This window comes from Capra hircus, chromosome 7, assembly GCF_001704415.2.
Source record: "Capra hircus breed San Clemente chromosome 7, ASM170441v1, whole genome shotgun sequence".
NCBI lineage: Eukaryota > Metazoa > Chordata > Mammalia > Artiodactyla > Bovidae > Capra > Capra hircus.
In genome coordinates, this window is record NC_030814.1 from 64,352,775 (window position 1) to 64,379,618 (window position 26,844).

At 38.2% G+C, this 26,844-nt stretch overlaps 1 protein-coding gene and 1 long non-coding RNA gene across 3 annotated transcripts in view; one reads left to right on the forward strand and one right to left on the reverse strand.

Moving 5' to 3' along the window:
- Positions 13-24,873, forward strand: SAR1B (secretion associated Ras related GTPase 1B). The gene is made up of 7 exons (XM_005682944.3): positions 13-30; positions 10,548-10,623; positions 14,418-14,537; positions 20,089-20,154; positions 21,615-21,718; positions 22,749-22,880; positions 24,229-24,873. The coding sequence occupies exons 2-7, from the start codon at positions 10,566-10,568 to the stop codon at positions 24,343-24,345; spliced, it is 597 nt and encodes a 198-aa protein (XP_005683001.2). The 5' UTR covers positions 13-30; positions 10,548-10,565; the 3' UTR covers positions 24,346-24,873.
- Positions 40-26,844, reverse strand: part of LOC102176322 — a 35,286-nt gene continuing 8,481 nt past the window's right edge. For both annotated transcript variants that reach the window (XR_310154.3, XR_001295911.2), the window contains exon 4: positions 40-232. This is a non-coding gene — a long non-coding RNA (uncharacterized LOC102176322). The remainder of the gene's footprint in view (positions 233-26,844) is intronic.

Sequence of the window (26,844 nt, forward strand, 5' to 3'; positions counted from 1 at the left end):
AGCAAGGAATTGCGTTTTCTCCAACCGCAGGTAAGTGGCGGTCTCTCGTCCCGGGAGAACTGGCTGGCGGCAGCTGTCGATCCCGGGGAAGGAGCGCCTTTGGGGCTGGGCCCACTCGATACCCCTGCCTATAGCAGGGCGGGGAAGGGGCTCCTGTTTTTCGCCCTGGAATCTGGCGGCGGGAAAGACGACAGGTTCTTTTCGTGCTTCGCGGGGCCACTCTGACGACCATCTGGAAAGGACACCACTGCTGTCAAATGGTGGTTATTTCAGGAATCAAAGAGATGACTCTGAACTGCAGCCAAGCCCTTCCTTGCCCTTAGCCTCAGTTTCCTTACCAGGTAAGGTGAAGGCTGCGGGGATCATTGACAGCTCAGAGGCAGTGACGCGACGTGTTGTTTTCAACTCTCCCACATAGTGTGGGGACGAATCGAGCTTTCCCTACTACTAGTAGTTAACGTTTTCCCATTGCCCAAGTCCCAGTTGAATGGGGAAAAGATACACTATACTCTTGGGGGAAAGCTGCAATTATTTACAGACTGTCCCAAGAGTTTCCAACAAGGTTTAAATACTTTGACAACAGCTGAAACTCTTGACATCGTTGACCAAAAGAACCAAACTCGTCAGGAATTTTAAGGTATTAGGTACATTGGACACAATGAGCTGAAGAAATACTTTTAATGTGAAAAAGTAAACCTATTATTAGTTGCACATTTTTATCTCACACTGAAGACTGTCCTGCGTTCAGTGTTAGAACACCAATTAGAGTCGCAATGAGGCAAATGAAAAAGGGACAGGAACATTTGTTGTCTACTATGTGTAAGGCGCTAATGTACTTTTTGTTCATTACACGAACCAAAAGGTTTAGTTCCATACAGCAATCCACCGAGGAAGTAGTAGTATCTCTATTTTACAGATGAGGAATAAGGAAGGTTTACATTTTGTCAACAGTTAGTGGTGCTATTTCAAAATAATCTGTATATCAAATATTTTTGTGGACTTGCATTGTCATCAAAATATTTTTAATTTTAAAAACTTTAGGATCATGTTTGGGAACGCATGTAAGAATTAAAGATTTTAAAATTAAAAAATAAATTAATTAATTAATTAAAAAAAAAAACTTTAGGATAGTTCTTTGATGTTTCCTGAGTTTGTGGAAGAGGAAGGTGTTGCCATCATTTTAGAAATATTAGAGAAGCAGTCATTAATTATGCAGATTAGCAGTTTATATAGGGTACATTTTAACTCCTTTGCCTTGCACTTTGAGCAAGAATTGAGACCAAAGAATAGGCTATCAGAAATGGAAATCAGTGCAATATATTTGAAGCTTATAAATCAGAATTCTGTAGTAATGATTATTTCTCCACCCTCTTAAGTACACTTGCTGAAAGTCATTTAAAATTATTTTCCTGCAAAACGTTACTAAGCAAATAATTTTCAGATCATGGTATTGAAAAGTACTTTCCTTGTATGTAGCTTTTAGTGCAATTTGAGTTAAAAGTATTTTAATGATTGAATTAGCCATTGTTTATGTCAGTTTTTATTTTAATTCATTATAAGTAAGTTAGTACTTTTAAGCTTTTTTTTGACGTGGGCCATTGTTACAGTCTTTATTGAATTTGTTACAGTATTGCTTACGTTTTTATGGTTTGGTCTTTTGGCCACAAGGCATGTGGGATCTTAGCTCCCCCACCAGGGATCTCATCCACAACCCCTGCATTGGAAGGCCTCCAAGTCTTAACCACTGAACTGCCAGGGAAGTCCCTCACAGCTTTTTAAAATATATAGTTTTTTCTCTCTTCCTCTTAAAAAAATCCAACTTATATCTGTCATAGATTTAACCCTATTTCAGTCGAGCATCACTTTTCCTTAAAGAAAAATGGAGTATGTACTTTTTGTTCATTACATGAACCAAAAGATTTAGTTCCATTTTTATAATGGCTAAACATTCAGTCCCCAAATGTTTTCTTGAGTTTTTTATTTGCATCACTATTTCAGTACTTTAAAGGCTATAAAAAGAAAATCTAATAATTTTAGGGGTGGGTATTTAAAAGCAGTCTTATTTTTAAACATTCAACATTGTCAGTGTCCAAACTTTTAGTATGGACATTGGCCCTCCTTATCCATGGATTCTGTTTCTGAGGATTCAAGAATGGATGGAAAATACTTGGGGGAAAAAAATTCCAGAAAGTTTGAAAAAGCAAAACTTCAATTTGCCAAGTGCTGACAACTATTTACATGGCATTTACATTGCATTTACAACTATTTGCTTTGTGTTAGATACTTTAAGTAATTGAGAGATTATTTAAAGTATATTAGAGGAAGTGCGAAGACTGTATGCAAATACTGTGACATTTTTATATAAAGGCCTTAAGGAGAGTGTGTGGGGTGTAGAGGCCTGGAAACAATCCTCTAGATCCCCGAGGGACCAAGGCCGACGGCCTTGTTGAAATTCTACAAAACATGGCCAGAATTTGGCCTTTGTATCTCTAGTACTGTTTGAAACTGAGAGAGGGGTATTTATAGTTCCTAAATTGATTTACAGATATTATACTGATCTTATGGAATTTGTGCACTTTATAAGGCTGACAAAATTGTGTAGAAAGTTGTGATCAATCTCTTCTACTGAAATTTCCTTACCTGGATTTGAAAGAAACTGTTCTAGCGCTTTTCTGGTGACAATGATGTTGCTAATATTTAAAGTAAAATCAGAACATCATTAAAAATCTTTTTCTTAGTAGTAGTTATTAATATTGAAGTTGATTTCAAAATTGGCATTGAAAGTTCTGTGCTTTGATTTTCAATCGATTTAGTCTAAATTAATACCACCTTATATGGTGTATTCAAAGTATTTTCATGTATGTTATCGTATTTAATCATTCTTAACACTCTGTGAGGCAGGCGGTATTTCCCCTACATCGAAGAGCAAACTGGGGCTCATGAAGATTGGCTTTCCCATTTAGGACTTCCCTGGTGATCTAGTGGTTAAGACTCCATGCTTCCACCACAGAGGCACAGGTTCAATCCCTGGTGGGGGAAGTTCTGCATGCCATGTAATACGGCCGGGTAAGAGGCAGTGATGCACATTCAGTTTAGACTTTTTAAAATCTAGGACATCTATTCTACCTCCATCCATTTTACCACAGCTCTACCATGCTTTGCTTCCCAAAGTTATTAATGTATTTACTCTCGAATCCTATTCTCAATAGGATTTATCTCCTTAGAATATCCTAGTTTTTATTTTCTACCAGCACTGCTTTCTGGAGTATTTGTATCTTGTCATCTTATGTTTATTTTTTCTCTTTTTTAAAAGTTCACACCTAAATGATTTTGCCGAATTACTTATATTGTTGTTGTTTAGTTGCCAGGTCATATCCGACTCTTTTGCAACCCCGTGGACTAAAGCCTGCCAGGCTCTTCTGTCCATAGGATTTCCCAGGCAAGAATACTGGAGTGGGTTGCCATATCCTTTTCCAGGGGATCGTCCTGACCCAGGGATCAAACCCATTCTCCTGAATTGGCAGGTGGATTCTCTACCACTGAGCCATCTGAGAAGCCCAAATTACTTTGTTGTTGTTCAGGCACTCAGTCCTGTCCAACTCTTTGTGACCCCATGGACTGCAGCACACTAGGCTTCCCTGCCTGTTGTCTCCCAGAGCTTGCTCAAACTCATGTCCATTGAGTTGGTGATGCCATCCTACCATCTCATCCTCTGTCATCCCCTTCTCCTCCTGCCTTCAGTCTTTCCCAGATCAGGGTCTTTTCCAATGGGTCGGTTCTTTAATTTTTTAATAATAATTTTATTGAAAGAGAGTACATACCATAAAAGATAGTTGTACATACACTACTTAGCATTGTAAGTGTACAGTTGAGTGTTTTTAGTTTAATCATGTTGTGCAACCATCACCAGTAACTCCAGAAATATTTTCATCACCCCAAAAGAAACCCAGTACTCATTAGCCACTCCCAATTTCACCTTCCCCCGAGTCTGACAACCACTAATGTACTGACTCTAAAGACTTGACTATTCTGGACTATTTCATATAAATGGAATCATCCTTATAAGTTTAATGTGGCAAGGCTTTCAGAAGTTATTTGTAATCTGAGAATTTATTTTCCATTACACCCTTTGCACTGATTTTCATATTACTTGAGTAGATCACTTTTCTAATCTGTGGAGCGATTTTTCCTGTTTGGTGTTCATGCAATAAATAAATCTGCTGACGTGTATATGTTTCCTTGTTCTTGACCTTTGCTTTTCACATGTCTTAATAGTGTATCCATGGTGTTGTGTAACCTGTTCTCAGGGCTCAGGTATCTGATTGCGGCTAAGTAACTTTTACTCTTAGTTGGCATTTTTACCTCTACTTTAAAATGACTAATGACTCCTAGCTTGTTTTAAAGATCTCAGAAGCCATGACTTTATAGAAATATAAATATCTCATTAATTTCTGAAGAAGAGTTTCCCCATATATGTTATCAGTTATCTTGGGACAAATTTTATAAAAGCAAATCCTTCCACCATAAATGCATTTACCTGCATGGCTACCCTCTCTACCGTCTTACCCTCTCTACCCTCCCTGTCTCTCACCTACCAGCAGTCTTCTCCAGTGAGGACTTTGCCACTTGACTCACAGTCCTGCTTTCTGTAATGCTCCCCTCCAATCTTCTGGTGATTCCACTGCCTGTCAGCGTGGACAGTACTCTGGAGCTTGCCACCACTCAGACCTTCCTTAAATTCTGAGCCCACATGTTCCTCCACTTTGCTGGCACAGTTCTGACCACCTTTCACTTCTTGCACCCTTTCACTACATCTGCATCTGCCAGTTTTAGCTGAAGACTCTCCCTCTGTCCTTCCAGTTTTATTCTGTGAGAAGCCTGCTTTTGATCCCCACCCATTCCCCCCCTTTGTCTACCTTTGTAACTTTATCCACGCAGCCTGAACTTCTGATCAGATCACTTCAGCCTCTGACACTAGTGCTCTCAAACTCTTGTTCCCCTCTTTTGATTTGCTCTCCTGAAGTCCCTCATACACATTTGCTCCTTATTTTCTAAAGCTGAGCACTGCTGGGGTGGGGCTGGGGAAGCAGCGAAAGGGATAGAAGCCCGTGCAGACTGGCACTGCTGTGACTGTTTCAATCTTAGCAATTGGCTCTCTTTAGTCATCTTTTAACTTGATCTTTCCCCCACAGTAGCTATTCTAATCCTCAATCTGCTCCTCAGAATTTCTCTACACTCCTTCACCTTTCCTGGCCTTCCTTCCTTTTCATCGTAGAGAAAGAGAGCATGCTCTCTGCCCGGGCTCCTCTGGAGACCTTGCCCCTTTTGGTCAATTCCTTCTTTCTCATCTTTAACTTATTCCTTGCCACAAGCTCCTTCCTTTCAGTTTATCAACATTATTAAGCCTCACCCTCCCCTAAGAAGAAAATCTCACTTCCCTCACCCAAATTATTTCAAATTTTTTGCCAGAAGAATTTCCTCACTCCACCTGCTAACTTCCATCTCATTCTGTTCTCAATAATATTAATAACAGAGGCCACATTTTAAATACTTACTTTGTGCATTTTGTCTTGTTTGCTCATAAAACACCCTGAGAGATGGTAATTTGCTCAAGGGCACACAGCTCTGCTAGACCCCTGGCTGGAAGTTGCTCATGCTCCCAGCAGCTGCCTCCGTCAGCAAAGCAAGCAGTGACACCTGTGCATATCCTGTGACTGACTGCTTTTCTTGCCTGTCTCTTCTAGTTCTTTTACCCTTCCTGGGTTCTGTTGGTTCTTCCACCCGTATCTGTACCTTGAAGACGATCTCAAGTGAGAATTAGTTTCTTCCATAGCATTTGGCAAGGAGACTTTAGGCAGAGATGATGGGAAAACATTCTGATGCCTGGAAGTATAATGGGCAGGTGTTTTAAGGTAAAGCACAGGTCGCCAGCAAGCAGTTTACTTTAGCCCAGGGAGAGCTACAAGTAGGGAAGTGATATGTATTATAAGCTTGGAAAGGTAGCTACAAGTAGGATGTGGAACACTAGACCAAGGAGTTTGACTATATCATTTCTCAGCTCACAAACCTCCAGTGGCTCTCCATCCACAGGCAGAACGGCCATATAATTTAACACTTCAATCAGGACCCTTTTGAGAAGGGAAGCACTATTAATGATTACACTGAAATAACTTTACTGAGACTGTCCCCAGCCAACTGGGAGTTACAGTCACCCTGACTATGCAACAAGTCTGAGATGACAGTTTGGTGAAGCTACTCTGGAGGGCATGTACAACTGGGTAGAAACACATTTTGATGTTAAGATGGTAGTTTAGGGAACAGACACAAGGATTTTAACCAGGTGGCTCCTGTGAGAATCAAAGAAAATGCAGAAATTGATAGAACTAAGGAATGATTGGCCATGGGATGTGAGGCAGAAGAAGGAATTACATGTCAGAGTCATGAGCTAGAGTAATTTTAAAATGTTATATGATGATTTAAATAACTTTAAACCTTTAAAACTATTTTTATAAAGCTTTAGAGAGCCAATGCAATGTAAGGAAAAGGGGATGGATGTGGAAGTCAGACTCATGTTTGAAACGCAGATGTGCCAATCACTAAAAGTTGAATTTTACTTACTAGTAGCTTCAGCTTCTGCAAAATGCAGTCAATAATGTATTTATTCTGAAAGGTTGTTGAGGTGTTTAGTGATGATATTTGTAAAGTGCCTAGTACTGTAGGCCATGTAGTGGAAGAAATAATAGTAATAGCAGCTAAAATTGAGTGCTTCCTCCATGCTCAATTCTAAATGCTTTGTCTGTAGTAATTAATCTTCACAACAACCATCTCAGATAGGAATTGCTATCCCCATTTTACAGATGAGGAAAGTGGAATAAGTTACTTAAAATATTAGTAAAGTCTTAGCTCCAGAGCTGCTGCTCTTAACCTCTAGACCATACTGCTCACAGAGGTTTAATAAATGGTAGCTGGTATTTTTTTGTTTTGCTCCGTTTTATTAAATTGAAATGCAGATTCAGCAGTTTCTTATGTTCACATATTAAAAGTAGCCAGCATGAAAACCAAATGTCTAAATTTAATCTCAGATTTGTTTATCAATCTGGCTTCTGCATCACTAATTAGCACCCATTGATTTTAACTCTCAGTCTCAATCCCCTAATCCCAGTTACATCATCTAACAGTTCCTGACATTTTGCTGTACCCATTCAGGCTATGGGTACCCATCACCATCCAAGAAACCTTTTCTTAGCTGTACCCTGCTGTCACCACTCCAGTGTTCTTGCCTGGAAAATCCCAGGGACGGGGGAGCCTGGTGGGCTGCCGTCTCTGGGGTCTCACAGAGTCGGATACGACTGAAGCGACTGAGCAGCTGTCACCACAGAGCTGTGAAAATAGGATTTTGAATGTTGAGACAAGCAGGACTGGTTTTCCCTTGTTTTCATACATAATATAAAGTGTTACTTGTGAGCATAATATACCTCTTTCAGGATTCCCTTGTGGCTCAGCTGGTAAAGAATCTGCCTGCAATGCGGGAGACCCCAGTTAGATCCCAGGGTTGGGAAGATCCCCTGGAGAAGGGAAAGGCTCCCCACTCCAGTATTCTGGCCTAGAGTATCCCATGGACTATATAGTCCACGGAGTCGCAAAGAGTCAGACATGACTGAGGGACTTTCATTTCACTGTACCTCTTTCTGTTAGTATGCACACACACACCTCATGTCTTTTTTTCATTTGTAATTTATTTTTGGCTGTGGTGAGTCTTTGTTGCTCCATGGGCTTTGATCTAGTTGCAGTAAGGACGGGAAACTCTCTAGTTGAGGTACACGGGCTTTTATTGTGGTGGCTCCTCTTGTTGGGGAACATGGGCTCTAGGGTTCACAAGCTTCAGTAGCTATGGCCTGTGGTCTCAATAGTTGTGGCTCCCGGCTCTAGAGCACAGACACAATAGCCGTGGTGCACGGGCGGGCTTAGTTCCTCCGCAGTTTGTGGGATCGTCCCAGCTCAGGGATCAAACCCGTGTCTCCTGCACAGGCAGGAGACATAGGATTCTTTACCACTGAGCTACCAGGGAAGCCCACCTCATCTCTCTGCTATTTATTTTTATTGTTTTGTTTCTATGCTCTTATGATCATTACTCCCCTAGTAGCTTAGGATTTACAATATGGGCACTTCCCCCCCTCCCCTTGTGCTTGAATAATTCTTGAAACTCTATAGGATGAGTTATTACCATTTTAGATAATATCCTATTCAGTTTTAACATTTTTTTAGTTGTACTTGTGTAGCTAATTTATCACTCTATAACCTTTTTGAGAGAATGAGCCATGTTTGTCATCAGTATTTGTATTCCCTATAATGTCTAACTTAGGACCCTGGATGTAATATGAGCTAGGTGAGTATGTATTGAATTAGAAAGAAAAAAAACTCAGCACACCACTGCTTTATTTGATTCTCTACAGTGAAAATTATTATAATATATATTATACACCATAATACATATTAAATTTTATATTAAATATATTTATATTTAATATAAAATTAAAATATATTTTAAATTATTAAAATTTTCCTTCAAAAAGCATATACCTAAAAATCTTCAGAAAATATAAGCCACTTGTATATATTTTCTCTTAAGTCTCAATTTCTCCATGACCTAAAATGATAATAGTAGAAGTTGCAATTTTCAACTTGTAAAATAATAACTTCTAAAATACCAAGGGAACATTTCATGCAAAGATGGGCTCAATAAAGGACAGAAATGGTATGGACCTAACAGAAGTAGAAGATATTAAGAATAGGTGGCAAGAATACACAGAAGAACTGTACAAAAAAGATCTTCATGACCAAGATAATCACGAAGGTATGATCACTCACCTAGAGCCAGACATCCTGGAACGTGAAGTCAAGCGGGCCTTAGAAAGCATCCCTACAAACAAAGATAGTGGAGGTGATGGAATTCCAGTTGAGCTGTTTCAAATCCTGAAAGATGATGCTGTGAAAGTGCTGCACTCAATATGCCAGCAGATTTGGAAAACTCAGCAGTGGCCACAGGACTGGAAAAGGTCAGTTTTCATTCCAATCCCAAAGAAAGGCAATGCCAAAGAATGCTCAAACTACCGCACAATTGGACTGATCTCACATACTAGTAAAGTAATGCTCAAAATTCTCCAAGCCAGGCTTCAGCAATATGTGAACTGTGAACTTCCAGATGTTCAATCTGGTTTTAGAAAGGGCAGAGGAACCAGAGATCAAATTGCCAATATCTGCTGGATCATGGAAAAAGCAAAAGAGTTCCAGGAAAACATCTATTTCTGCTTTATTGACTATCCCAAAGCCTTTGACTGTGTGGATCACAATAAACTGTGAAAATTCTGAAAGAGACGGGAATACCAGACCACCTGACCTGCCTCTTGAGAAATCTGTATGCAGGTCAGGAAGCAACAGTTAGAACTGGACATGGAACAACACACTGGTTCCAAATAGGGAAAGGAGTACGTCAAGGCTGTATATTGTCACTCTGCTTATTTAACTTATATGCAGAGTACATCATGAGCAACGCTGGGCTGGAAGAAGCACAAGCTGGAATCAAGATTGGCGGGAGAAATATCAATCACCTCAGATATGCAGATGACACCACCCTTATGGCAGAAAGGGAAGAGGAAATAAAAAGCCTCTTGATGAAAGTGAAAGAGGAGAGTGAAAAAGTTGGCTTAAAGCTCAGCATTCAGAAAACGAAGATCATGGCATCTGGTCCCATCACTTCATGGGAAATAGATGGGGAAACAGTGGAAACAGTGTCAGACTTTGTTTTGGGGGGCTCCAAAATCACTGCAGATGGTGACTGCAGCCATGAAATTAAAAGACGTTTACTCCTTGGAAGAAAAGTTATGACCAACCTAGATAGTACATTCAAAAGCAGAGACATTACTTTGCCAACAAAGGTCCGTCTAGTCAAGGCTGTGATTTTTCCAGTGGTCATGTATGGATGTGAGTTGGACTGTGAAGAAAGCTGAGTGCCGAAGAATTGATGCTTTTGAACTGTGGTGTTGGAGAAGACTCTTGAGAGTCCCTTGGACTGCAAGGAGATCCAACCAGTCCATTCTGAAGGCGATCAGCCTGGGATTTCTTTGGAGGGAATGATGCTAAAGCTGAAACTCCAGTATTTTGGCCACCTCATGCAAAGAGTTGACTCATTGGAAAAGACTCTGATGCTGGGAGGGATTGGGGGCAGGAGGAGAAGGGGATGACCGAGGATGAGATGGCTGGATGGCATCACTGACTCGATGGACGTGAGTCTGAGTGAACTCCAGGAGTTGGTGATGGTCAGGGTGGCCTGGCGTGCTGCGATTCATGGGGTCACAAAGAGTCGGACATGACTGAGCAACAGAACTGAACTGATGCGACTTAGCAGCAGCAGCATACACCAGGTTAGACTGGCCTGGAAGAGTATTTAACTCTTTGTAGTAAGGTTGCTGTAAAATTATTTACTCACAGTTGATGTTTAATGTCATTGCTATTTAATATTGACTACGAAATCCCACTTTTTTTTCCAGACCCTATCAGATTTGGCTATGTCCTTCATATTTGACTGGATTTACAGTGGTTTCAGCAGTGTGCTACAGTTTCTAGGTAATGTTGGCCCTTTGTTCCCTTTTGTTATCCCATTTAATCCTACTTATATAAAAGTGTCTTTTATTTGTCTAGAGGCGCTTTATATGTAACCCAGTAGTTACGGATGTGGCTTTGGAATCATACAACACATTCAACTACTCATTATACCTGTTATGAAGTAATCTTAGATAAATTGCTTTCTCCACTTTAGCCTTAATTTCCTTATGTGTAAAATGGTTAACAATTCCTACCTCCTAAGGTTGTTGATCGGAGAAGGTGATGGCACCCCACTCCAGTACTCTTGCCTGGAAAATCCCATGGACGGAGGAGCCTGGTGGGCTGCAGTCCATGGGGTCGCTAAGAGTCAGACACAACTGAGCAACATCACTTTAACTTTTCACTTTCACGCATTGGAGAAGGAAATGGCAACCCACTCCAGTGTTCTTGCCTGGAGAATCCCAGGGACGGAGGAGCCTGGTGGGCTGCCGTCTATGGGGTCACACAGAGTTGGACACAACTGAAGCAACTTAGCAAGCAAGCAAGCAAGGTTGTTGATAAGCATATTACTAGCAGGAACAGCTACCATTTATTAGCCAGTTTCTATAAGAGATTTACATCTTTTATCTCAGGTAATCCTCACAGGAATCCAAGACATTATTATTTTTGCTTTTTTAATAAAAATTCATGTTCCATCAAGTACCTCATATATTATAAATGGCATTTTTTAACCTACTAAATGAGACTTGTTCACCCAGAGATTCTGACTAGCGATTTTCTTCTCTTTATAGATTTTACAGATAGGAAAAACCTTCTTTTATTGACACCCTTGACTTCTCACATTTTTCAGTGAAACAGATAGGAAAAACCTTCTTTTATTGACACCCTTGACTTCTCACATTTTTCAGTGAAACAGGCTTTATTTTCCCTCCAAGGACAGACTTTTCCTTAACTTTTATGTTGGGATATACACAACTTTACCATTGCAATAATTAACGAAAATATTTCTAGTCCCGTTTTCAAATTTTGCTTTAATTTGAATTGGCAGAAAGAGAAGCATTTCATGTAATTAAAGATTGATAAACGTAGTTCAAACTGGCCACAACTGTACTTATGGGATGATATCTTCTATGTAAATATTTCTTTCTCCACAAACATAATCTTAACTGAGGAAGTAAATTTTGCTTGGGAAATATAAATTTTGACTACTATATATTAAAAGGATAAAAGTATAAGATCAAGTTTTGTCACTGCACTTTTATTTCTTAGTTGAACCTTAATATTTGCAAATTAAAAAAAAACTCAGGATGTTTTTCTTTATGTTTTAAAAATAAAATTCCTCACATTATTTTTATACTGTTGCTCTACCACAAGTCAAATGTCAGATCTTGCTATACTACCTCCAAGAGAATTCTTAAGTGTTTTGTCACATATTTGTAAGAACTGGGTCAGAAATAGGGGTTTTTAAAGTTTATTTTGCTGACGTTTCGGATTATAACAGGTTGGAATCTGTATCTCAGTTTACAGAACAATGAATCTATCCTGAATTATGTTGAAAAGGCAAAAGGATTGCATCACAGTCAGGAACAAGAAAGTTAATAGTGCTAATATCAGGAGGCAGTGTAGAGAAATGGAAATGAACCAAAGGTCTGGCATCAGACATGGGTTCAAATCTCAGACCTGACTTCAGCATTTGAGTAAATAAGTTAATTGAGTCTTCATTTCTCCTCTGTAAAAAAGACAATAATGATGCCCCTATACAGAGTTGAGGATTAAGTGAAATAATGTTTGCAAATGTTTAACAGTGCCTACCACAGAACAGAAACTTAGTTCAATCCAGTTGAAAGATTAAATGCTCTAGCTGTTCCCCTTTGGAATCTTATCCAGTACACCTTTACTATTTAAAAGCTAGGGTGGTAAGACTGAGTACATTGGTTAGAAGCAATCTATGTAGAAACCTTTTAAGAAATAGAAATGTTTAAAGAGATTATTAGTCAGTATTCATAATTAAAGGAGCGCTGTAGTATCCCAGCTCAAATGACTGTGGAAGATAATTTTCTCCTTAGGATCCAGGTTGTTGGTCAACAGGTGATTAGGACTTAAAAAAAAATTTACTTCTTAAACTTAAATGTGGGTATATAACTAAATGTTATTTTGGCATGAACTTAGTAGAAAATGGATAGCCCAATCTGTAAGTGCCTAATATCTTAAAATTTTCACTTACTGATTAAATTTTTTGAGTTGCTACTGCATTCCCTGTCCTCATATACTCCTATGAAATAGAGTTCAATACTACTACACACCTATTAGATGCCCCGAATTCAGATGCTGACAATACCAAATGTTGTCAATACCAAATGTTGGTGGGGATGTGAAACAACAGGAATTCTTGTTCTTTACTGGTGGTAATACAAAATGGTATAACCACTTCGGAAGACAGTTTGTTGTTCTCTTATGAAACTAAACATACTCTTACAATCCAGTCCAGCAGTTGTGCTCCTTGGTATTTACCCAAAAGAGCTGAAAACTTACATCCATCCAGAAACCTGCACAGAGATATTTACAGCAGCTTTAGCCATAATTGCCAAAACATGGAAGCAACCAAGATGTCCTTTAGTGGGTGGATGGATAAATGAACTGTGGTACAGCCAGATAATGGAATAGTATATAGCATGAGAAAGAAAATGGGCTTTCAAGCCATGAAAACACATGGAGAAACCTTATGTGCATATTACTGAGTGGAAGAAGCCAATCTGAAAAGCTATATATTGTGTGATTCCAACTACATGACATTCAAGAGAAGGCAAAAATATGGAGACCATAAAAAGATGAGTGGTTGCTGGGCAGTGGGTAGAGTGGATATATAGGCAGAATACAGAGACTTCTTAGGGCAGTGAAAATATTCTGTATAATGATGGACATAAGTCATTTAACTTCTATCCTCTTTTAGGGGAGAGTCTATTTATGTGGGGACAGAGGTATATGGGAAATATCTGTACCTTCCTTTGAGTTTTGTTGTAAACCTAAAAGTGCTTTAAGAAAAGTCTTTAAAATATATATATAAAAAGCTCAACATGGAATTCTGCAATAAATGTCAGTCTACTGTAAACTAGTCGGTGCTGTCTTTCTCTCTCTATCACTTTAGCTATCAGTGCTTGATTGATATATTTAAAATCATGTGCTTGGATATTTTTGTTGTTGCTTAGTTTTACACAGTCATGTGAATAGTTTAATCTTATTCTCAGGTAAATTTGACAGTGAACTAAATTTTTTTACTGAAAAAAACTCACTGTAGTTTTGATTGTCAAAAATAATTTATTTTTACCTGTGAAAAAAATGAAAAGAACTCTAATTTTTCTTTTGGTCTAGCTTCATAAATATATAATCTCAAGTATTTTATGTTTCTGTAGTAGAGGGCACAGATATTTGTCAAGGGACAAATTAAAACAGGATTTAAGTTAAATCATCAAGGGAATTGGCATTTTGATATTTTAAGATAAGTTTAGGTCACACACATTCATTGATTGGGGCAAAGTTTAGTTTTATAATGATCTGACATCCCAAATCATAATAGATTTAAAATAGCTCTTCAAAACTAAATATAGGTTAGAAATCCAAGCCTTTTCAGGCCAATTTATAAAATCTTAAGACGTTCAAAAGGTTAATAAGTGTCTCTTTATCAAAAATCTGGGGTAATTGGGAAAAGTATCCAAATAACTAAACTGTGAAGATTATATTATACTTTTATTTAAAGTCATTTTATTTCTATAATCTGTGTTGGATATCACTGACTAATCATAGCTCTTACTCTGCAGGATTATATAAGAAAACTGGTAAATTGGTATTTCTTGGATTGGATAATGCAGGAAAAACAACATTGCTACACATGCTAAAAGATGACAGACTTGGACAACATGTGCCCACGTTACATCCCAGTAAGTATATTCTCCCATACAGTGTATTACCTGATGAAGTGATTCCAATTCATAGGCCCTAACCAAAAGGTTTTGTTTGTTTTTTGGTGGATAAATTATGATCATGTCATTTCACTTGTTCTTATTATAGTAAATGATAAGTGACCCAACTCCAGGGAGTATATTTAGATCTTGAAATAATACTCATATCTTCTTATAGTTAGTATACCTTTATCCAACTAGAGGAGTTAAAAAGTTATTGTCTCAGGGATTATGATAGTATATTCAACCACATATTGTTTAGGTTATAAATAGTCAGCATTACCTTTCTTATACAACCTAAATTTCTTTCACATTTTAGAACTGTACTATTTTAATCATTATTCAGTGGACAGACTATAGTCTTACACTTTGCTGTAGCTCTTAACTTATTAACCAGTTATTTTTCTAGGTCTAACAACCTGAACTGTTTCTAACATAAAGACCATAGAATTTTCATTCCAAAAACCGGGCATATATTGATACACTTATAGAAAGTTTTCTTTATTTTGTGTTTGGCCAGGCCCCATGGCTTGCAGGATCTTAGTCCCTCAACCAGGGATTGAACCTGAGCCCACAGCAGTGAAAGTGCCAAGTCTTAACCACTGGACCACCAGGGAATTCCCTAGAAATGTTAAAGTAATTTAAAAATAATTTACTGTGCTTTCTTTTAGAAAGCCAACTGAAAGACATTAATAGTGATTCTGTAAATTACTTAATATGTATCATTCTTAATAAGATTATGTAATAGGTACTGTTGAGAGAGTCAAGTTAAAGTGACAAAATTAGTCACTTTAAAATTAGAAACAGAAGTCTAATTTTAAAATACCTGTGGGAGACTTCCCTGGAAGTCCAGTGGTTTAAGTCTGAGCTTCCAGTATGGGGGCACATAGATTCAGTCCTTGGTTGGGGAACTAATATCCCACATGTTGCATGGCACAACAACAACAAAAACTTAAGAACTTGTTTTACTGTTAAAAAGACTATGAATCAACTACACAAAGAGTTTAAGACAAGCTAATCCACAGATTTTGAAATAATGAGTGTCGGCCTTAAAAATTAGTATAAAGTTGAGAATTGGGCTAAAAATTAAATAATACAACAGTTAATTTAATTCCGTAAATATACTAAGAACAGGAAGGAAAACAGAACAAAACAAACTACCATTTTATCTTTAAAACTGTTAGTGAGTCAAGTTGGAAAAGAAGATTTCATAAAATTGATACTTTTTTTACATTTAAAAAAATGTACTTTTTACATTAGGGGAAGAAAGTAGGGCTTGACAAATAAGATTCTGATACAAGAACAATACTGTTAAAGAAAAATCATGGTGAAATTGAGTATATAAAATTATCTGCAAAAATAGCAGAATTGGAAGAGATTACACAGTGGTCTTATATTAGGTATAAGTCATTTTTAAAATTTTATGTTCTTTTTAATATATTCAACAAATATTTTTTGAGCACTTGCTTTATGTCAGACATTGTTCTAAGTACTAGGAGTAAAAACAGTGGCGCAAAACAGATGTTATCTCAACCTTCCTGCATCTCATATTCATCTTAGCTTATATTTTTCAGTTAATCAAAAGCATTATGGATACTCTCTTCATCAGCACATATACTAAAATTAGAAAGACACAGAGAAGATAAGCATGGCCCCTGCAGAAGGATGACACACAAATTTGTGAAGCGTTCCATATTTTTAAGAATGAAATTAAAAATACTCTCTAACACCATACCAAAAATAAACTCAAAATGGATTAAAGATCTAAATATAACACTGGATACTATAAAACTCTTAGAGGAAAATGTAGGCAGAACGCTCTCTGACGTAAATCTCAGCAGTATCTTTTTTGATCGACTTCTAGAGTAATGAAAATAAAAATAAACAAATAGGGTCTAATTAAGCTTAAAAGCTTTTGTATAGCAAAGAAACCATAAACAAAATAAAAAACAAGCCACAGAATAGGAGAAAATAGTTGCAAAGAGACTGACAAGGGATTAATCTCCAAAATATACAAACAGCTCATGCAGCTCAATGTCAAGAAAACAAACCACCCAATAAAAAAATGGGCAGAAGATCTAAATAGACATTTCTTCAAAGATGACGGATGGCCAAAAGGCACATGAACAGGCATTCAACATCACTAATTATTAGAGCAATGCAAATCAAAACTACAGTGAGGTATCACCTCACATCAGTCATAATGGCCATCATCAGAAAAATCTACAAACAGTAAAGGCTGGAGAGGGTTTGGAGAAAAGGTAACCCTCTTACATTGTTGGTGGGAATGTAAATTGGTACAACTATTTTGGAGAAGAGTGTGACAGTTCCTTAAAAAACTAAATATAGAATTAACATATGGTTCAAGAATCCCACTCCTGGGCATATATCTGGAGAAAAACCATAATTAAGAAGATACATGCTCCCCAGTGTTCACTGCAGCACGGTTTACAATAGTCAGGACATGGAAGCAACCCAAATGTCCGTCAGCAGAGGAATGGGTAAAGAGGATGCAGTACATATACAATGGAATGTTGCTGCTGTTGCTGTTTAGGCGACTCAGTTGTGTCCAACTGTTTGTGACCCCATGGACTGTAGCCTGCCACGCTCCTCTGTCCGTGGCAAGAAAACTGGAGTGGGTTGCCATTTCCCTCTCCAGGGTCTGTTTCTAACCCAGGGAGTGATTACTTAGCCATAAAAAAGAATGAAACAATGCCATTTGCAGCAACAGGGATGGACCTAGAGATTTATCATATTAAGTGAAGCAAGTCAGACAGAGACAAATATCATATGATATCAGCCATATATGGACTCTAGTAAAAAATGATACAAATGTACTTATTTATAAAACAGACTCACAGATCTTGAAATCAAATTTATGGTTTATCAAAGGGGAAACAAGTAATAAATTAGGAGATACGGAGTAACATACACACCACTATATATAAAATAGATAACTAACGAGCCTACTGTATAGTACAGGGAACTCTACTCAATATTCTGTAATAACCTGTATGGGAAGAGAATCTGAAAAAGAATGGATAAATATATATGATTCACTTTGCTGTACACCTGAAACTAACGCAATATTATAAATCAACCATACTCCAATAAAAAAATTTTCTTAAGAATATGGGAGAAAGGTAACATGTATCTACCCTATGATCTGGCAGTTCCACTGCTAGATATTTATCTAGGAAAAATGAAAAAATATGTTCACCAAAATCCTCATACAGGAATATTTGTTATACCAGCTTTACCTGTATTAACTCCAAACTGGAAGCAGTTCAGATGTCTTTCATAAAAAGATGCATAAACAGTGGAATTCTATTCAACAAAAAGAGGAATAAAGTCCAGATCCACACAATGCATATTATATTGCATGGAAGAGGCTGGTCACAAAAGTTATATACTATATGATGCCATTTATATAAAATTCTAAAACAGGCAAAACAAACCTGTGATGACAGAATCCAGATCGGTGCTTGCTTCTGGGAGTGGAGGTGTGGACTGACTCGGCAGGGGCCAGAGGGGACTTGCTGGGATGTTAACAGTGTTCTGTATCACAGTCAAGTTGGGACTCATTTTATAAAGCAGGGAGTGTACCAGAGATTGTAACCACAGAGATAGTTTGCCAGCCATGTCCAAGCATTATCTTTTCCTAATGGAAATGATCATGCTTTGAACACAAATTGTATTAATTATTCAGCTGGCAGTCTTCCTACAGAATTTTTTAGCAAGATAAACTACTCTGGGGTCTCAGCTATACTGAATAGTTAACAATTGTACTGAACCTTTCACCATAATTGTAGCAGCCTTCTGCTTTTGTCCGTGAGGGAATAACGGAGGCTGGAATTACCCTCTCACTAAAAATGACTAGAAAAGTGGACAAAAATATACACTGCAACTGTTTTCAGATATTGGGCAATAGCTAGCACAGGGCTATGATTCCTGAGAAAAGAAAAACAAACCCTTGTCTGTTGTAAGGTTTATCACAGGGGTTAATTTTAAGACCATGGTGTAGGGAAAGGAAACCCAAATGTAACCCAGTAGTCTCACTGAATTGAGGAGACAAGAGACCAGAATTTGGGGAGGCTGAGGTGACTAGAATTTGCTGGGCAGATTACCACAGAGCAGACAGCTCTGTAGAGAAAGAACTCCAGAAATGTTCATGGCTGAATACCAATCTGTGCATACATAGGGTAAAACTACACACAGCCCATCAAAAGAACAGTTATAGTGAAGTGTTCATTAGCCAGTTCATTCCCAGAGCTCACACAGAGCTATGAATCCATGTACCCACCAGCCAGAAAGAAGAGACCTTGTAGACTACTCCAAAAAAGCACCTCTTAGCGATGAGGCTAACGCAGCTCCAAAGTGAAGGCTGCTTCAGATCTGCTGCAACAAGACTTGAAAACTGATCTGCAAGCAGCTTAACTGCCTGCCAGAGCAAAGGAACAAAGTCCAACTTACTTTGGGGGGTTTTCGGGGGGGGGTTTTGACCCTGCGCTGGAGCTTGCAGGATCTTAGTTCCCTGACCAAGGTCCCCACAATGAGATGGCTCAGTCTCCACCCCTGGACCAGCAGAGAGTTCCCAAAGTCCAACTTTCTTGAAAATGATAAAACAAAATCCAGCATCCAATAAAAAATTACTAGACATGCAAAGAAGCAGGAAAGTGTGATCCCTAAATAGAAGAAAAGTCAATCAGCAAAAACAGACTAATGGCACAAGTCAAAAAGATGATGGAGTTAGGAAATATGAACACTAAAACAGCTGTTATGAATATGCTCAAGGATTTAAGGGAAACACAAACATAAGGAGGAGAGAAAGGTTCAAACCTATCACTAAAGTCCCAGAAGGGAAAGTAAGGGAGCAGAAAAAATATCTGAAGAAGTAATAGCCACATTTTTTTATTATAATTATGTTTGCCATTAAAGACTGTGTGTGTGTGTGCTTAGTCACTCAGTTGTGTCTGACTCTTTGCCAACCCCATGGACTGTAGCCCGCCAGGCTCCTCTGTCTGTGGGGATTCTCCAAGCAAGAATACTGGAGTGGGTTGCCATGCCCTCCTCCAGGGGATCTCCCCAACCCAGGGATCGAACCCAGGTCTCCCACATTACAGACAGATTCTTCATGGTCTGAGCCACTAGGAAGCCCCAAAACCATCACCTGTGAAATATAACAGCCATGAGAAAATACTGTTTTTCCACCTTTATCATTTAAGATGAATTACAGGAAAAATTATTAGGTTAGACCAGTCACTTGAATTCACTTTAAATAACTGTCAGTTTCAGCTGGATAGAGGAGGAAAAATAAGTTAGATTTGTGGTGGGCACTGAATACTAGAAGTGAATATTACCAATTACTTGCATTATACTGGCGATATGAAATGGAATATAGTAGTTATAACAAAGAATTCCTTTTTGATTTGACCTTTGCAATTAAAGTAATCAAACTTTAAATGGCAGTATATGCCAGAAATGGACTTACAATTTTCATGTTTTTAAAACATTTTGTATTATTATTTAGCTTCAGAAGAACTAACCATTGCTGGCATGACCTTTACAACTTTTGATTTGGGTGGACATGTTCAAGGTGAGATTCTACTACTCTTACAGTTGTTTTATTTAATAACAATGTGACCATTATGTTACAGTGCATGAAATCTCATTTTATTCAAGGAAAGCCAGAGTAGACTTAAAATATAGGAATTATCACCCCCAGATAAATGCTTTAAATGCAAAGGATGATTTTATGATACTCCAGTTTAAGTCTGAATTGCTTTTGGTGATAAAGCATATGAGTAAAATTTCATCTCCATTTTTTCTCTTCTTCAGCCCACCTCTCTCTTACTGTCATAATCATGTTATAAGTATGTTATTGCTTCTATTGCTCCATATGAAAAGCCTTCATTGGCTAACTCATTACCTACAAAATAAAGGCCATATTCACTGACCTGGTATTCAGGATTTCTAAGACCTGATTGCACTTTACTTTTTGAGTCTTTATTCCCCACTCTTCCTTTGTCATTTTCTTGACTCCAACCAGACCAGACTGTCTTGGTGTTTGTTCGTCCACCTCTGTGCTCATGTGGTCTCCATCAGCACACAGGTAGCCCACTTTCAGGGCTCAGTGCTAAGTGTGGCCGCCTCCCCTGAGAAGCCACTCCCAGCTGGGAGTGCTCTCAACTATACTTACCTAGCAATTAGTACATTTGTATACATGTCTAAAGGTTGGAATGACTTCTTATTTCAGACTCTACCTAACTTTCTGGGATTGAAATGCTAGTTACTTTTTAATATCCCCACAAGGACTTAGCAGTACCCACTACATAGTAATTCATAAATAATGAATACTACAAAGGTTGTGGCTAGAGAAAGCACATTTGAGATATACATCTATGTTTAAAATATACATAAACTAATTCCTAGAATATAGTGATTAGATTTAGAACCTAATGGAGGTTGAGGCTTCATCTCTATATGAAGGTGTATTATAAAGCTGAAGTCCGGAGAGAAAAGTTACCTTCCTCTAGGGCACCCTCAAAAATATTTTCTTTTCTAAAAGAGAATGTCATGGAAAAAATTACCCTAATGGTTTCATAAACTTGTGCTATAAGTAGAACAATTTGCTTTATTTTTTAACAAGTCTGAACCTCATACTAATTTCCTTCTGTCACTTACTCCAGACTTGATCACTAGCAACTAGAAATGTCAAAAAGAAATGAATACTGCATATAACAAATAGTAGTGGTCCCGCTGATGAACTTAATGTACATCCTCATCCATTAGTAAGCAAATATTAATTCTTCTTCTGACATGGGTAAACTGGGGCAGACTAAAATATTTGACTTGCCCAAACTAAGGAAAACCTGTAATTTCTTCTTTGGTCATCTGGAAAGATTTTGGCAATACAGGGTGAAAGATTAACAAGTACATAGTGATGTAGCAGCAGCTAAGGGCTAATTACACTTGATATCTTGTTGGACTCTTCCATCAAACCATCTGCTAGGTTTGACCAGCAAATAAAATCTAACTCCTGATTGTTTTTGTTAGCTCGCAGAGTGTGGAAAAACTACCTTCCTGCTATCAATGGCATTGTATTTCTGGTGGATTGTGCAGACCATGAAAGGCTGTTAGAATCAAAAGAAGAACTTGATGTAAGTTAAATAATTAAAACTAAACAGTTGAATCACTCTGGTAAGCCTGAGAAAATAGGTTAGAGATGTAGGTATGAGAGTGTAGCTTTTCTGCAGCCTCTGATGTAACTCCTGACAATTTGTGGAGTTCAGAGATTACTCAGAATGCAGAGGGAGTACCTTGGAGTAACTGTGGCTATTGAGGAGTACTAACAAGATTTCCTTCCTGAAGGCTTAGGCTCATTCTATGCAGTGTGTGCCCTTACAGTTTATTTCATATCTGCTGCATTCCTGTAGTGGCTTGGTCTTAAGCCCCTGGTCCTCCAAGTGGTTTCTCCAGGAGTTGGCCAGAACCTGGAAATGGTATAACATGCTATCTTTGTCACCATTCCCAGGAGTGATCAAGGCCATGTGTAGCCACCTCCTCTCCCGTCTCTCAGGTTACATGCTTCATAAAGGGGCTCAGGAGCAGTAGGCAAGGCCAGTGCTAGACCTGGGCCCAGAGAAGGGAGGTCCATGACTTGATGGAAAGTTGACCCGACCATGCTTCTACCAAGAGCAAGCAAACAAGTACTTATTCATGTGGAAAAGTCCTGGTAAGTTTTATGGTCATGGAACAGAGCCGGAGAATTCCTTTGTTACTACTTTGTGCCAGGCACTATGCATATTACCTCATTTAATTCTCAGATTAACTCTGTAAGGTAGGTGCTACTATTGCAGATTCTCTTTGAACTTCAGCAAGCCTTATTTGTCTAAGATCTCACAACTCAAAAGCAGCAGAATTAGAAATGAAACCAGGTCTGCACACCTTCAAAGTGTTGAGTCTAGTCACAGTGAGCATTTACAGAAGGAGACAGAGAGGCAGAAGAATTGAACTACGGGATCATTGAGCTCACTTTAAAATGTAAGGAAAGTTCACCAAAGAAAGCCAAACTGCCAGGATATGATGGAGAGTGAGCCCTTGATGCCCATTTGCTGTCTTGTCACAATGAGCCCTTTAGATGGTTTTATATAAACATCTTAACTTTCATTTTGCCTTGTTTTTTTTCAGTCACTAATGACAGATGAAACTGTTGCTAATGTGCCTATACTGATTCTTGGGAATAAGATTGACAGGCCTGAAGCCATCAGTGAAGAGAGGTTGCGAGAGATGTTTGGTTTATATGGTCAGACAACAGGAAAGGTAAAAAAAAAATTGACAGGTGTGAATACTTCATTCAGTAGTACAAATATCTTTTTATTTTATTTACTTTTAATCTTCTGAAAAGGTCTGTGCCCATACTACCCTTAACAGTAATCATGCTTACCAGTCTAATTGGTAGTCTGGCTTCTTTTTTTTAATTGGGATATAATTGACATACTAGTTTCAGGTGTCCAACCAGTTGTCTTTAAATTACTATTGTCCAACCTCACAAGCCCAGTTTCATTTTCTTCTTAAAAACTATAATTGGTACATTTGGGTCTTTTTTGAGTGTCCTCATTTATTTTCTTCCTACCACTGAATGCAATGAAACCTTTTCTTCAGTTCAGTCTCTCAGTCGTGTCCGACTCTTTGCGACTTCATGGGCTGCAGCACACCAGGCTTCCCTGTCCATCACCAACTCCTGGAGCTTGCTCAGACTCCTGTCCATCGAGTCGGTGATGCCATACAACCATCTCATCCTCTGTTGTCCCCTTCTCTTCCTGCTTTCAGTCTTTCCCAGCATCATTTTCCAATGAGTCAGTTCTTCACATCAGGTGGCCAAAGTATGGGAAGTATCACCAACCTTTACTTGGTGATATTAAAAATGCCACAGCCTGTGCATATGGGAAACTTAATGAAAGCTTTCAAAGTTTTGTCATAATTTTTCAGAATTAGCCACTAAATAATATATTTGAATGTTTAAGCATACCAGTAGTGTGTTTAGGCCCCCGGCTCAGTGTTTAAGTCCAGAGTTCCCCACAGATAAAAATGAAATGTATACTTGGCTATAGCAGAGTTATGGGGTTTTCAGAACATACACTTCATAATTAAGCTTTAACACACATTATTTTTGCAATCATTTTTACTGGGATTTGTTTTGGGGAAGGACCTGAGTATTGAAAAATCCCAGAGTAGAGCAATATGGCAGCCTGTGGAAGGAGACTGTTATGTTAGATAAGGTGGACTTTAGTCTGTTTTCTGTGTCTTCTTTTTAGTAAGTCAACTCCACATTAATTTTAAGAATGGCCTTGTTAGGTCATAAATCTACTCACAGAATGTTTGTTTTTAATATTAGCGAAGCCAGTTGTCCCAGGTAATTTTGAAGTCACAGATTATTTTCATTCTTGTGCACCTCACAGGCTCACTTCTGTCCCACCGAATGGACATCTGTCCTACAGCAGAGAGGAGGTGCCCTATGTGTTTAGGGGAAGGGACTTGGGTGACAAACAGCCATGGCTTTATCACAGTCACCCTTTGTTCTAAGATGTACGAACTGCAGCTCTCCTAGGGAGTAGGGCTTTTATTTCATTAAGAGGTCACCCAACATAATGCCCGTCTTTTCTCCTAGGGCAATGTATCTCTGAAAGAACTGAATGCCCGGCCCTTAGAAGTTTTCATGTGCAGTGTGCTCAAAAGACAAGGCTACGGAGAAGGCTTCCGCTGGATGGCACAGTACATTGATTAACACCAGCCCACATCAGTTCCAGGTCTCACCATTCAGGCCTACTCAGAGATTTGATCACTCAACATGCATAACTTGAATTCAATAGACTTTTATTGTTGGTTAGAAAACAGATGTTTTTTAGATTATTAATATTTTATCAACTTAATTTGAGTGAGAATTGAAAACTGATTCAAATAAGTTTGAATATCACATATTAGCTTTCTAATTCCATAAAAATACTTAGTTTTTACAGTTTATAATGTGACATTACCCCCAGCACCATTTTTGAACAGCAACTTTCCAGACAACATTTGAAGCACTTTTTAATAACATGAAACTACAACTATCAACCATATTTAAAAGCTCATCATGTTAAATTTTTTATGTAATTTTTGGAACTAGTTTTTAAATTTTAGATTATATGTCCACCTATCTTTAGTAAGCAGTTAATAATAAGCTTTTATGACTGCATGATGCCTTACAGTTTCAATTGTTTTTTTCTCATGCAAACGTCATGCAATAAAACAAACCCTAGTGTTTGGCATCCTTGTTGGGCAAATGTTTCATTTTAATGTGTCTTATCTGGCTACTGTGCTCTGAACTTTTGCATATTTAATATGTTGTGGGGAAAGGAGATTGCTTTAGAATATTTAGAATAATGTTTAAGTCCCTACAGGCTTTTGCATTTATCTAGAGACAAGTTGTGTTTGGTTGCACCTTATACCACATTTATCTCTGAATCATGTATATTTTCATCTGTAACACTACCATGACCAGTGCTGATGGGGTCCACGTCCTACTCCCTGTGGGATCGGCCTTCTGAAGAAAAAGCACATGTTCTGGTACAATCCAAGGTTAATTTTTGGTTTGATGAGCCAATCCCAGTTGTCTAATTCTGACGTGCTCCAATCTTAATGGCACCCAGTTTGGTAATCTGCCTTTTCACCAAAAATAATGACAAGCACCAGTCTCCCCACACCTAGAGGTACTCCCCAGTCTTACTTAATGGTACTTAATGGGACTCAGCAGGGCAAGTGACACGTAGGGTGTTGTGCAGTTGCATGGTGGATCCTGCATCTGAGGATAAAGAAAGCGTGTTCTGCTTCAGCTGTCACTGAGATATTCGAAGACTTTGTTCCTGTCCTATGGCTCTTTTGCATTTTAGGCATATTTTATTTCTTGGTGGAAAGAAAATGAATCCATGTATTTAATTTTCTTTTTTCTTAGTTATTCTCAACCAGCTCTTAACTTTACAACACAAAGGCTTTTGTTTTTTGAACCATGCTTGCCACATGATAGCGTCTACAAGCCTCACTGATAAGATTTTCTAATCAGATTTTGGTTAGCTTTTTAAAGCATTTTAATTTTCTAAGAAATTGAATTCTTTTTTCCCATATGTCTGAGATTCCCATAATTAGTTGAAAGACAAGTGCCAAATATTTATTTTTAAAGACTGTCAAGCTTAAGATTTCCTCTCTTGGTCATAAACCGAGGTTTTATAGCATATTCAACCAACTCTATTGAGAATAGATTGCTCCAGTTCCATCAAGAGTAATTTTAATATTAGAATTACTGTTTCCTCTAGCTCTTGTCCAGATCAGAGTTAACTATAGTCCTTTCTGTCATCAACAATATAATATTGTATATGAAGCAAATAAGGATTGAAAGATATGCCTGGAAGGAATTACTAGTTAGCTAAACCAACAAGGTCATTTCATCATGACATTTGGTTTTAGGAATGTAGCTCTTCTGTTTCATTTTCAGCTTCCCTCTAAAGGAAAATAAAAAAGCTTTCTCCCTGCCTAAAAACATCAGTAACACCAGGGAAAAGTAGGAAATGACATTCAGCCTCTTGGTTATTCTGCCAGATATGTTTAAAGTTCTCATTTCTAACGTCTTGACTGAACAGAATTAAGCCTTATTCAAAGTAATTGCCTCTTAAAAAAAAAAAAAAAAAAAAAAAAAAAAAACAAAGTAATTGCCTCTTGTTGATGGTATCTGTTTTCAGTATTTACAGGGACATGCTTTTCTAAGTATTTCCTAGTATCTATTGTGATGATTGAGAAGTTAATTATCTGTGTTATAAAATCGTTTAAAAGAAAAAGCTTACTGGTTTCTCTAGAGGGATTTGCTTTCTGGCACAAACTCTCTTGTTCCAGAACTCTCATTCCAGGTCTGTCACTGGGATCAAAGGAACAGAGTCACTTGGTGGACCACAGCTAAACTGTGGATATTCTCCCAATGATGTAAGAGTCTTCCAGAGTCTGAACCTCTGGAAATGAAGCTGCACTTTCCTGCCATCTCCAGGGAGATGGGCCTCAGAGTTCGCCAGCCATTGGGCTTATCATCCAGCTCTGAGAGCTCCTCAGACAATGTACAGTCACTGCTTCCATCAGGAGAAGCAATTTAAGAGAATGCCAAGAAATGGCAAAGGCACGTGGGAAAAACATATACTCTGTATGTGCCTGTGCAACTGTGTACATTTGTGGAGTATTTTGGGGGTAAATGTAGTTAATTTTG